Source organism: Phoxinus phoxinus (assembly GCF_949152265.1).
Source record: "Phoxinus phoxinus genome assembly, chromosome: 23".
In the NCBI taxonomy this organism is placed as follows: Eukaryota; Metazoa; Chordata; class Actinopteri; order Cypriniformes; family Leuciscidae; genus Phoxinus; species Phoxinus phoxinus.
Genome location: NC_136898.1, coordinates 20,681,117 through 20,693,199, shown reverse-complemented (window position 1 = coordinate 20,693,199; position 12,083 = coordinate 20,681,117). Strand labels below are relative to the sequence as shown.

Below are 12,083 nucleotides of genomic sequence, written 5' to 3'. Positions count from 1 at the left end.
CCTAAATTTTTTTATTAATGTGTGTGTGCGCACATATGTATATATATGCATACACACACACTCATAATACATTTAAATATATTTAATCCATAAATTAATTTCAATAGTATTTTTTACATAAAATGGTTGAGAAACCTTGAGACTTCATTCATAAAACTTTGAGTTTCTAGTTTAATGTATTATTTATTTTTTCATTTTGTAGTTTCTAGTTTAAATGTTAAAAATGTTGAAACCTGCCTTTCTCCATTATTTAATCAATTAATATATTATTTTTCAATGATTTTCCATCAAAACATAATGTGTTATTTGCTTTGATCATATGATGAGGTCTAGGTCACCGTAGCCCATCGTTTGATACTGGATTAATGCAAATGAGCACTTGACAATAATGGCAGTATGAGCGCAGCAGAGAGCCACACACACACACACACACACACACACACACACACACACAGCTCTTTAAATGACCCTATATGAGGAGCAACTCGCATGACTCACCCTGAATCATAAAAGCAGAAAAGGAAAAATGAGTGTGTATGCGTCAAAGACCCAAATCAGCGGAATGTCTTAATACTTATCTCTTAAAAGTATTTGCCCAAGCTCAAGTTCAGCTATACTTAAAATATCATGTTGATAATGAATGACCCATTCTCATATTTTGATGTCTGATCTGAATGTGTGAGTAAAGCAGTCGTTAAACCCACATTTTGTAGCACTAGCTGCAAAAAATAAAAAATGTTCTTTCTCAGTATTTTTGTCTTGGTTTCCCAGTACAAATATCTAAACAATCTTAAGTCAAGATACATACTTGAGAAGCAAATTTATAAGACGTCAAGTCTTCTGAAAAACTGATTAAAATGGAGTTTTTCCTTAATACAAGAAAAAAATATCTGTAAATAATATATTTTTCCCTTTGAATTATATTTATTTTTTCATAGCTAATTAGCATAAACTCATTTAATTGATAAATTTTTCAAAAAACAAGACTTAAGTCTCTTGCACACCGAGTCCGAAATGTTCGTATGCGTTTTTTTTGTATTCGTCATCCATGCGGAAAATGCAGAAAGTTAAACCCAATCCGAATTTTTTTATTTTTTATGACGGACGAAAGTTTCGGAGGCAGTGTTTAAACGTGATTGACAACGTGAGGTCGTATTTATTTATTAACGTGCGGACATTTCAGATGACACTAGATTTCAGTGATGAATGTGACTTCACCAAGTACCAAATGTTCCTGGATCAACATCTTTGTTGATCCTGCAACAACTTTCCAATCAACCAATCAGATTTGAGGGAGAAGTTTACAGTTTGTCAAGTTTAGGCTTAGAACCAGGGTTAGGTGCTTCTACATCAGTGTTATTCACCTTTCATTTCCCTCTAATTTTAGGGAAAAGTTATGGGTAGGGTTAGGTTTTGGGGTTGGGATAGAGTAAGGAAAATATGTTGATCCAGGAACATGTCTTACTTGGCAAAATCACGGTGACCAGATTTCAGTAGAGTCAAAGCCCTGATATACTTCAAGCGAAATCGAAGAACAAACTGGTGTGACGTCATTTCAAACACAATCAGGTTTGTTTGGAGTTCATTTCGAAACAGCTTTCCAAAGTGAACTTTCAGGAAAAGTTTTCTCCGAGTGCTAAACGCCTTCAAACTCCCTCAAGAAATCCCTGATGTAACTTTCTTCAGATAAATCAATGCTTCCGGTCTACTCGAGCGTTCGTGAGAGGAATGTTGTGACGTAGTTTTAGAAAGACAGCTACCGCACAGTACTTACCACACCACCATCTGGGTTGCGAATATAACCATAGCCAATGGTCTTGTCAATGGCAAACCCAAATTCGGAGCGCCGCAGGTGGCCCACAGGAACGCCGTTGCGGAAAATAGCTTCCAGACCAAACATTGGCACTTTCCTGCAGGAAAGACAAACAACACATTAGTGCTGATCAAATGAGGATCCCTAAATAACATGAAAAACTGCATGGCATTTATGCCAGATCCTAGAGGCCATATTTAGATCTGGCTGTTTGATTCGAACTTCTAAAATGTTTTATGATGATCATAGATTGACTTCAAATTCTACACTCAATTTCTACAAACTGCGTTGGATGAAGTTGTTTGGGCAATAAGTAAAACATTAGACTGCTGAAATATTTACTAAGGCAAGAATGAAAAGCTCTAAGAAGACAATCATGAACAGTGGTGGGCAAAATCTCCTTGAAAAACCTTATCAGGCAAATGTAAGGTGACATATTATAGCATTAGTTCGGCATTAAAGCAATTATTCACTTTTAAGCCAGACAGTCTGTAAATAAATGTCAGAAAACTGGCCAGATACCCGAGGCTATGAAAACACTGATAGCCAACATAATAGCCTGCTGCTGTGCTTTGAATATGAACCTCTAAGATCACATTCAGGAGTCTGCATCTGCTCAGTCGATGCTTCATTTCCACTGTTGTTGTGATATTTTAAAGCAAAACAGAGCAATAATAACCACAAACATGATCAAAGTCAAGGGTCCATTAAAGGTGCAGTGAGTGATTTCTGAGAAACACTGTTTGTTGACACTGTTGATGTCTCTTTATCATAGCTTTATTAACGCGGGTCCTAAAGCTCTTGCCTGATCATAACCTTTCTTTTTCCAGTGATATTCCTCTGACCTTTTCTCTCAGCCATTTTCTCTTTCTTCAAATCTCCCTCTAGCTCTCTCTCTCCTCCCCCATCATGAGTGGACACGCCCCCTACTGCTGATTAGCTCTCTTTTCCCCCTCCCCCATCATGATCAAACACACCCCCTAATGCTGATCGGCTCTCTTCCCCCTCCCCCATCATGAGTGGACACGCCCCTTACTGCTGATTAGCTCTCTCTTCCCCCTCCCCCATCATGAGTGGACACACCCCCTAATGCTGATCGGCTCTCTCTTCCCCCTCCCCCATCATGAGTGGACACACCCCCTACTGCTGATTAGCTCTCTCTTCCCCCTCCCCCATCATGAGTGGACACGCCCCTTACTGCTGATTAGCTCTCTTCCCCCTCCCCCATCATGAGTGGACACGCCCCTTACTGCTGATTAGCTCTCTCTTCCCCCTCCCCCATCATGATCGAACACGCCCCCTAATGCTGATCGGCTCTCTTCCCCCTCCCCCATCATGAGTGGACACGCCCCTTACTGCTGATTAGCTCTCTCTTCCCCCTCCCCCATCATGAGTGGACACGCCCCTTACTGCTGATCGGCTCTCTCTTCCCACTCCCCCATCATGAGTGGACACGCCCCTTACTGCTGATTAGCTCTCTCTTCCCCCTCCCCCATCATGATCGAACACGCCCCCTAATGCTGATCGGCTCTCTTCCCCCTCCCCCATCATGAGTGGACACGCCCCTTACTGCTGATTAGCTCTCTCTTCCCCCTCCCCCATCATGAGTGGACACGCCCCCTACTGCTGATCGGCTCTCTCTTCCCACTCCCCCATCATGAGTGGACACGCCCCTTACTGCTGATTAGCTCTCTCTTAGAGTGGACACGCCCCTTACCCCTTACACGTCCACTCCCACTGAGTGGACAGTAGAGTGGACACGCCCCTTACTGCTGATTAGCTCTCTCTTCCCCCTCCCCCATCATGAGTGGACACACCCCCTACTGCTGATCGGCTCTCTCTTCCCACTCCCCCATCATGAGTGGACACGCCCCTTACTGCTGATTAGCTCTCTCTTCCCCCTCCCCCATCATGATCGAACACGCCCCTTACTGCTGATTAGCTCTCTCTTCCCCCTCCCCCATCATGATCGAACACGCCCCCTAATGCTGATCGGCTCTCTCTTCCCCCTCCCCCATCATGAGTGGACACGCCCCCTACTGCTGATTAGCTCTCTTCCCCCTCCCCATCATGAGTGGACACGCCCCCTACTGCTGATTGGCTCTCTTCCCCCTCCCCCATCATGAGTGGACACGCCCCCTACTGCTGATTAGCTCTCTTCCCCCTCCCCATCATGAGTGGACACACCCCCTAATGCTGATCGGCTCTCTCTTCCCCCTCCCCATCATGATCGAACACGCCCCCTAATGCTGATCGGCTCTCTCTTCCCCCTCCCCCATCATGAGTGGACACGCCCCCTACTGCTGATTAGCTCTCTCTTCCCCCTCCCCCATCATGAGTGGACACACCCCCTACTGCTGATTGGCTCTCTCTTCCCCCTCCCCCATCATGAGTGGACACGCCCCCTACTGCTGATTAGCTCTCTTCCCCCTCCCCATCATGAGTGGACACACCCCCTAATGCTGATCGGCTCTCTTCCCCCTCCCCATCATGATCGAACACGCCCCCTAATGCTGATCGGCTCTCTCTTCCCCCTCCCCCATCATGATCGAACACGCCCCCTAATGCTGATCGGCTCTCTCTTCCCCCTCCCCCATCATGAGTGGACACACCCCCTAATGCTGATCGGCTCTCTCTTCCCCCTCCCCCATCATGATCGAACACGCCCCCTAATGCTGATCGGCTCTCTCTTCCCCCTCCCCCATCATGAGTGGACACACCCCCTACTGCTGATTAGCTCTCTCTTCCCCCTCCCCCATCATGATCGAACACGCCCCCTAATGCTGATTGGCTCTCTCTTCTCCCTCCCCCATCATGAGTGGACACGCCCCCTACTGCTGATTAGCTCTCTCTTCCCCCTCCCCCATCATGAGTGGACACACCCCCTACTGCTGATTAGCTCTCTCTTCCCCCTCCCCCATCATGATCGTACACGCTCCCTAATGCTGATTGGCTCTCTCTTCCCCCTCCCCCATCATGATTGAACACACCCCCTACGGCTGATTGAAGGCTTGTTCGAATTGAACTGGCGCTGCACAGACCGATCGGTTTACGACATCAAAGTACCGCGAGCGATTCAAAAGCACAAGGAGCCGTCTGCTCTCTAATCGCTCTCGTGGTACTTTGATGTCATTCACCGATCGGTCTGTGCCTGTTCAAGTCGAATAAGCCTTGAATCTCTCTCGCCCCTCCCCCATCATGATCGAACACAACCCCTACTGCTGATTGGCTCTCTCTTACTTTTCCCTCATCATGAGTGGACACAGTGCTGATTGGCTACTAGTGTGTTGTGCTGGTCGGTCCGATCCATTTTCTACAGCATTTCTCAGAAATCGTGTACTGCACCTTTACACTGTTAATTTACCATGTTAATATTCAACACTCACTCATCAACTGTGAAACAGACGATTCGTCTGCGCAGACCCTCAGCCTTTTGGGCCTCCAACGCCTTCCGACCCAGGAAGGGAATGGAGGACTTCATCTTACAGGTGAACGCAAGTCCCGCCTCCAGCGGAGTGTCATCAGGACGCAGATCTGCATGCCAATGCCTGTAACCTGATAGAGACAGACAGTTCATTCAAAATCATTTCAATAATAATAAAAAGATTCTTATGTTCTTAGAAAATGGAATCTTTGTATTCATGTTGGTTTCATATTATATTATAAAAATGAAAAAAAAAAGAGTTTGATTGATTAATTCTAAAAACATTTTTGAACAGAATGACTTCCCTCATGTACACTACCGCTCAAAAGTTTGGGGTCAGTACTATTTTTGTTGTTGTTGATTTTTAAGAAATTAATAGTTTTATTCAGCAAAGTCGCTTTAAATTGATCAAGGTGACAAAAAAGATTTCTATTTCAAATAAATGCATCACAGTTTACACAAAAAACATCGATGCCATTTATTTGATTTTCAACATTGATAATAATAATACATTTTTCTTGAGCATCAAATCATCATATTAGAATGATTTCTGAATGATCATGTGACACTGAAGACTGGCGTAATGATGCTGAAAACTCAGCTTTACCAATCACAGGAATAAATAAAATTTTATCATATATTACAATAGAAAACAGATATTTTAAATTGTAATAATAATAATGCACAGTAATACTATTTTAAATATTTTTTAAAAATCTTACCGACCCCAAACTTTTGAACGATAATGTAGGCTATAAAACAACTTTATTCTTTGGATATTTTTTTAATATCAATATTTTCCAACAAATCTTTTTCTTTTTATGAAATTTTATGAAATTTTTGATACATTTTTATAAAACTGTATATATATATATAAATAAATATACACTATATATATATATATATATATATAAATTAATTTTAATTCAGAATTTGAAAACATGTTCATCATAAAAAGTCCATTCATGCCATTGTCTGTATGAATTGCATTTTTAGATATTTCTAAATTATTAACAGCTCTAAAGAGCATCACGTCATTGAACCAAATACAAAAAAACATTAAAAACCCTATCCATTATTACTAACACGCTGATGCTTTCACATAAACAGAGATGGACTTATTTCTTCATCATACTTAGTCATGAACTCAGGTAGAGTATGAATACACAGTCTAAGAGTAGATATGACCTACATAGTGAACAAACAGTGAAGCCGAGTTGAGTCTCAAGAGTGCAGTGGAAGTGCTGAAGTGTACAGCTCAGTAATGAGTTTTTATTGTGTCCAGCTGTCTACTTTTCCCTTTAATTCCAGGAAGAGCTAAATACATAAGGGACACCGACCAACCTACAGTCCATCTGACTGTTATCTCCACCTGACCTCCAGCAGCGTGTGTGCTTTTACTGTTGCTGGTGCAGAACTGCTGCGGTTCGGTTTAAAGCAGCACTGAGAATCAATTATATATGTGGCTCTATTGGAGAGCTATACAATGATGTTTTATGCTTGTGAATCAAAAATGCATCTCCAGAACTCTGACCGATCAATCGAGATCTGTTGAGTGAAACTCTTAGTGGCTCAAACAATGTTCATCAACAGAGTAAATCACTCTTGACACACTAAAAGCAAAGTTTTACTACGTCACCTTAGTCACACATCTCATAATGCATGAGGGATTGTGGAAACATCTTTTACCACTGAACTAGATTTTTGGAAGAAAATGATCGTGTTTTGGATGGTTGCTAGGCATTTGCTTAGTCAAAAGTGATACCAATTACAGTGATAGTAATAGTAATGACACTAAACCTTACCTTTCTCAATGCTCAGGGAGTCAATGGCCCTGTATCCTGCATTACATATGCCGTATTTGGCACCGGCGGCCATGATGGAGTGGTAGACGGGCAGGCAGGACTCTTTCGGGATATGAAGCTCCCAGCCCATCTCTCCCACGAACGACAGACGCATGGCCCTCACCTACACACACACCATGAAAATAATGCAACTTTATAATATGTAAAGAAGAGATTCCTGGGTATTGAGATTTTTATATATAAGGAAGGGACTCGTTTTCTTAGTGGAAGCTTTAAGCAGATCTATAAAAACATAAAATAATTTCAACTCAAATATTTAATGTCCATTCATTTTATATTTTCTAAGTAGTCATGCAATAACTACGTGTCAGGTTCCAAAAAATAAAATAATAAATAATAATTATAAGTGATAAAGGGTGTTAAAACCAAACTAGAAAACATTGTAAGCATAATATATCTGAAGTATAATAGTATCATATTATTATTCAAGAATAATTTTCCAAGTTTCCATTCAAACTAATTTTGCGGTTGGCGAGATTTTGTAATGTTTCTGAGAGAAGTCTCTTCTGCTCACCAAGGCTGCTTTCATTTGATCAAAAATACAACAACAAAATATTACAATTTAAAATAACTGTTCTATCGTAATATATTTTAAACTGTAATTTATTCCTGTAATCAAAGCTAAATTTTCAGCATCATTACTCCAGTCTTCAGTGTCACATGATCCTTCAGAAATCATTCTAATATGATGATTTGATGCTCAAAAAAACATTTCTCATTATTATCAATGTTGAAAACTATTTTGTGCTGCTTGATATTTTTGTGGTGACATTTTGTCAGGATTCTTTGATGAATAGAAAGCTCAAAAGAACAGCATTTGAAATGAAAAATCTTTTGTAACAATGTAAATATCGGATCAATTCAATGTGCCATTGCTGAATAAAAGTCTTTCAAAACTACATTTTACAGACCCCAAATGTTTTGAACGGTAGAGGGTTCGTACAGACACTGTAAAATGAAATTCCGGGACTTTCAACTACATTTCAAGCTCTACTTTTTCAATCATATCAACTTTTCAACTTCAATCATAGATATCACTTTTTAAAACAATATTTTTTATTATCTTTCAAATTCTAAAAAAGATAAACCGATAAATACACATTCCAATAAAACAAAGTGCAGCACATGCAAAGTATGCAATGCCTGTGGCACCATTAACCATTTAATGGTTAACCAGACTATGACAAAGATATCGCTTTCCTTATTCAAACTGATTTTTTCCTCATGAATATATGATTGACCTGATGAATGAAAGCTCATATACTTGGATATTTATGAGCAATATCACATTCGTAGTCATGCAAAATGTCTTTATCAGATGTTCATTTTGCATGAAAATATTGTGAATGAAAGGCTGCTTTTATTTGATCAAAAATACAACAACAAAATATTACAATTTAAAATAACTGTTCTATCGTAATATATTTTAAACTGTAATTTATTCCTGTGATCAAAGCTGAATTTTCAGCATCATTACTCCAGTCTTCAGTGTCACATGATCCTTCAGAAATTAAACACTAATTTCATATATATTGTCTTTCAATAGTTCAAGCACTTTTCAAGTACCTCTTCATAAATATTGCTGTTTTCAAGGGTTTTCCAGGACTTAAATTTCAACAAGTCAAGTACTTTAAGCACTTTAAGCACCTTGTACGAACCTCTAAAGATAATTTTAGTGTCGTGTTCAGCTCATGTTCCTCCTGGCGTATCTGTCCAGCCTCGGCTGCCTTCACCCTTCAGAAAGCTCAACTGTTCATTAAACTGGGCTGAACACCGAACACACATTAACACCCAACCAGGGATCAGGATACAGTATCAACAGCGCTGAACAGTCACTTAGATGATAGGCTGGCAGCTCTCCAGAACCTGCAGCAGTAACAGACGCACTCCAGTGTGTTTGCAGTGATCACGGAGAAGCGGTTCGTTGAGATCATGTGAAGGACACCATTATCAGCCAGAAACGAGCAGTGCGTTCGCAACCGCAACCATACAGTGAAGCATTTCTGGAGTCCAATACAAGACACTGTTAGATTCGGTACCCTGTTACCCACAATCCACTAGTTTTAGCCTTAGGTAACCCATATGCAGACTGTTCACAGACCGCCTCGTGCATATTCAGTCAGAAGCTGGCAGAAATTGGTGGTCACAATCTGATTGGCTGGCTTTATGCAATTTATGTCGAACTGCACAGGTTTTTATGAGTTCGGCAGGAACACAGTTGGTATTTTTCCCAGCAGCCCTTCCAGGAAGAACTAGCCAATGGATTTGCTGTATGCAATGTTCATGGCATCAAATCTTTGAGAGAGTTTAGTTTGAAACAATCAGCAGTTGGAATTTTTCTTTGTTATACATATATTTCTGATTTGCCCACCTCTAAATGTCACAAAAACTGCATTTGGGGTCAATTAGATATTTTTGAATCAATACTTTTATCCAGCAAGGACACATTAAATTGATCAAAAGCAATTTCTATATTTCAAATAAATGAACTTTTTTTGAACTTTCCATTCATCAAAGAATCATGAAAAATATTCAGGAGCACAACTGAACATTTTAATGATATCTTAGAGATGCGATCATCTTTTGAGAAATTTATGTTTAGTATATATGTATATATATATTTTTGAACAAATATTTTAAATGAACGAATGATTCTTTTGTTTGAATGATTTTATGTTGACTGAAGCCTCCCCTTGCTTAGGCTGCACTCATGGCTGTATTTGTTGCTCTGTTCAACGGGCCGCTGATGGAGGACAGCACCTGGCCAGCGGCCCCCAGGTTATGCGAGTCGGGGCCCCTGCTGTAAGCCTCAGGATATAAAGGAAATAAATCTAATGTAACGTCTAATGTATGCATAAATACATGAGTAATGGTACTTCATTCTATAAACTGCATAAATTATAAAGTATTTGGTTACTGTATTGTTCTGCATGACCATGTTCTGAGGTGAGTGGGAGAACGATGTGATTGGCTGAGGTGAGCAGAGATAAAAGTGCATGACATCAGCCAATAGAGTTGTGTGTCTATATTAGAGTCACAAGTGTGGAAGTAGAGCATCTGTCTGATGTGCAGAAACACAAACACACAGGAAGTGTCCATGAGATTCATTGTTATTTTAGTTTTTATTATAGGGCTGTCAGGCTAATTAATTACATGATGTGCCGATTAATTCATTTAATTAATTGTAAATTAACCACACATCAATTTTGGCTGAGAAATTACCCCCAAAAAATAATTAAGTCATTATTGTGTTAAACGAAAAACAAAAACAACATTTACACAGCGATTACAATTGCATAATGCCATGGGTCTTAAATGGATATAAAAGGGATAGTTCACCCAAAAACAAAAATTCTGACATCATTTACTTGTCGTTTCAAACCTGTTTGTCTTACTTTCTTCTGTGGACCATAAAAGAAGATAATCTGAGAAATGTCTCAGTATTTTTTTGCCCATACAATAAGAGTCAAAGGTAACCAAAACAGTTTGGTTACCAACGTTCTTCAAATTTTATTCTTTTATGTTCCGCAATGGAAAGGAAGTCATACAGGTTTGAAACGACGCGAGAGTGCGGGACATCCCGCAGTTGTGTGATATATAAGAGGACCAATGTAGGTCTGGGGTGGGGCATGTACGGTAAATTCATTAAATCATTATAACGTTATGTTTTCCATTACTAATTCATGAAATGAATGTGCAGAAACCACTAATTAGAGCATGAGCAGATGTGTGTGACTGAGCTGGACCTGCACAGAGATGGAGGACAGCGTTACCTTGTGTCCAGCGGCGTTCACGATCTTGTGTGTGGAGAAGGGAAACGCATCATTGCTGAGGTCGGAGTCCAACACTTCCTGCAGAAGCTCACGACTGTCAACACACAAATCACACGCTTTACTCTCCCGTTACAGTCATGCAACCATACCAGCAAATCAATACTTCAGAAACCAGAATCAACTTTACACCAGTTTGAAAAAGTTAGTGAAATGAACCAGAGGAAAGGTCATGAGAGGCATTTTCGTGATAACTTACATTCTACCACTCTTTCTCACTTTCATAATCATTTAATAAATACATTTAATTTTAAAATGAATTAAATATTATGTACACTCGGAATATTATGAATGACAGTAGAATAAACAGTGCACACGCACGCGCACACACACACACACACGAAAGAAAAGCACGCTTTTAGCAAAACATTTCACGAGCGGTTTGTTAGGCTTAAATAATAGAACTTTAATTCAGTACAACATATTAGTATTATTATTTTTTACATGATTAAAAAAACTGATTAATTAGTGAAATAAATACATTGAATACAGAATAAATACAGTGGCACTTAAGCCAGCCATAAAATGTATTAAATGTCATTTGCATTACAAAACAAATGGCATTTAATGTAGAGAAAAGCAAAACATTTCACAAAAGGCAAAAAAGTTGAAAAGTGTTGAATACAAAAGTGTAAATAAAACGCAGCAAATTAACATAAGAGTCGTGGTTATTATTTCTATTATATATTCTTTATGGAGTGCATGAAAATGTCCCTATGTGTCACCAATTATACGGTCTCCATTTCATCAGTCTCTCTCCCATTTACTCTCTCCATCAGTGTTCCTTTCTATTTTCAACCCGCGGCCCTCGCCTGACCTGCTCTTTTCCCGCGAGTGTGTGTGTGTGTGTTTGTGTGTGTGTGTGTGTGTGTGTGTGTGGGGGTGCGATGGACTTGTTCTCGCCGCATCATTTGGGGTGACAGGAACAGCTTGGCCTGTTTTGCATTAGCATGTGTGTTAACAAAAGCAGAAGGAGGCCTGACGGATGTTTGCTCAAGTGCAAGAGTGTGTGTTTGGCTTCATGCTACATGTATCTCACAGTACACTTCTCTTCCAGCAACAGACAAAGAGAAGAACATGATATCTGTGTGAAGGTGAAGGTGAAGGAAAGGTGAAGGAGGAGGAACAGAGTCAGGGGAGAGCATGAGGAT

At 40.1% G+C, this 12,083-nt stretch overlaps 1 protein-coding gene across 1 annotated transcript in view; it reads right to left on the bottom strand.

The window, feature by feature from the left end:
* sardh (sarcosine dehydrogenase) overlaps positions 1–12,083 on the bottom strand; it is a 65,812-nt gene that overhangs the window by 4,396 nt on the left and 49,333 nt on the right. Inside the window, 4 exon segments of the mRNA XM_079599343.1 lie at positions 1,775–1,910; positions 5,200–5,368; positions 7,043–7,205; positions 10,876–10,969. Coding sequence (XP_079455469.1) covers positions 1,775–1,910; positions 5,200–5,368; positions 7,043–7,205; positions 10,876–10,969 — 562 coding nt within the window.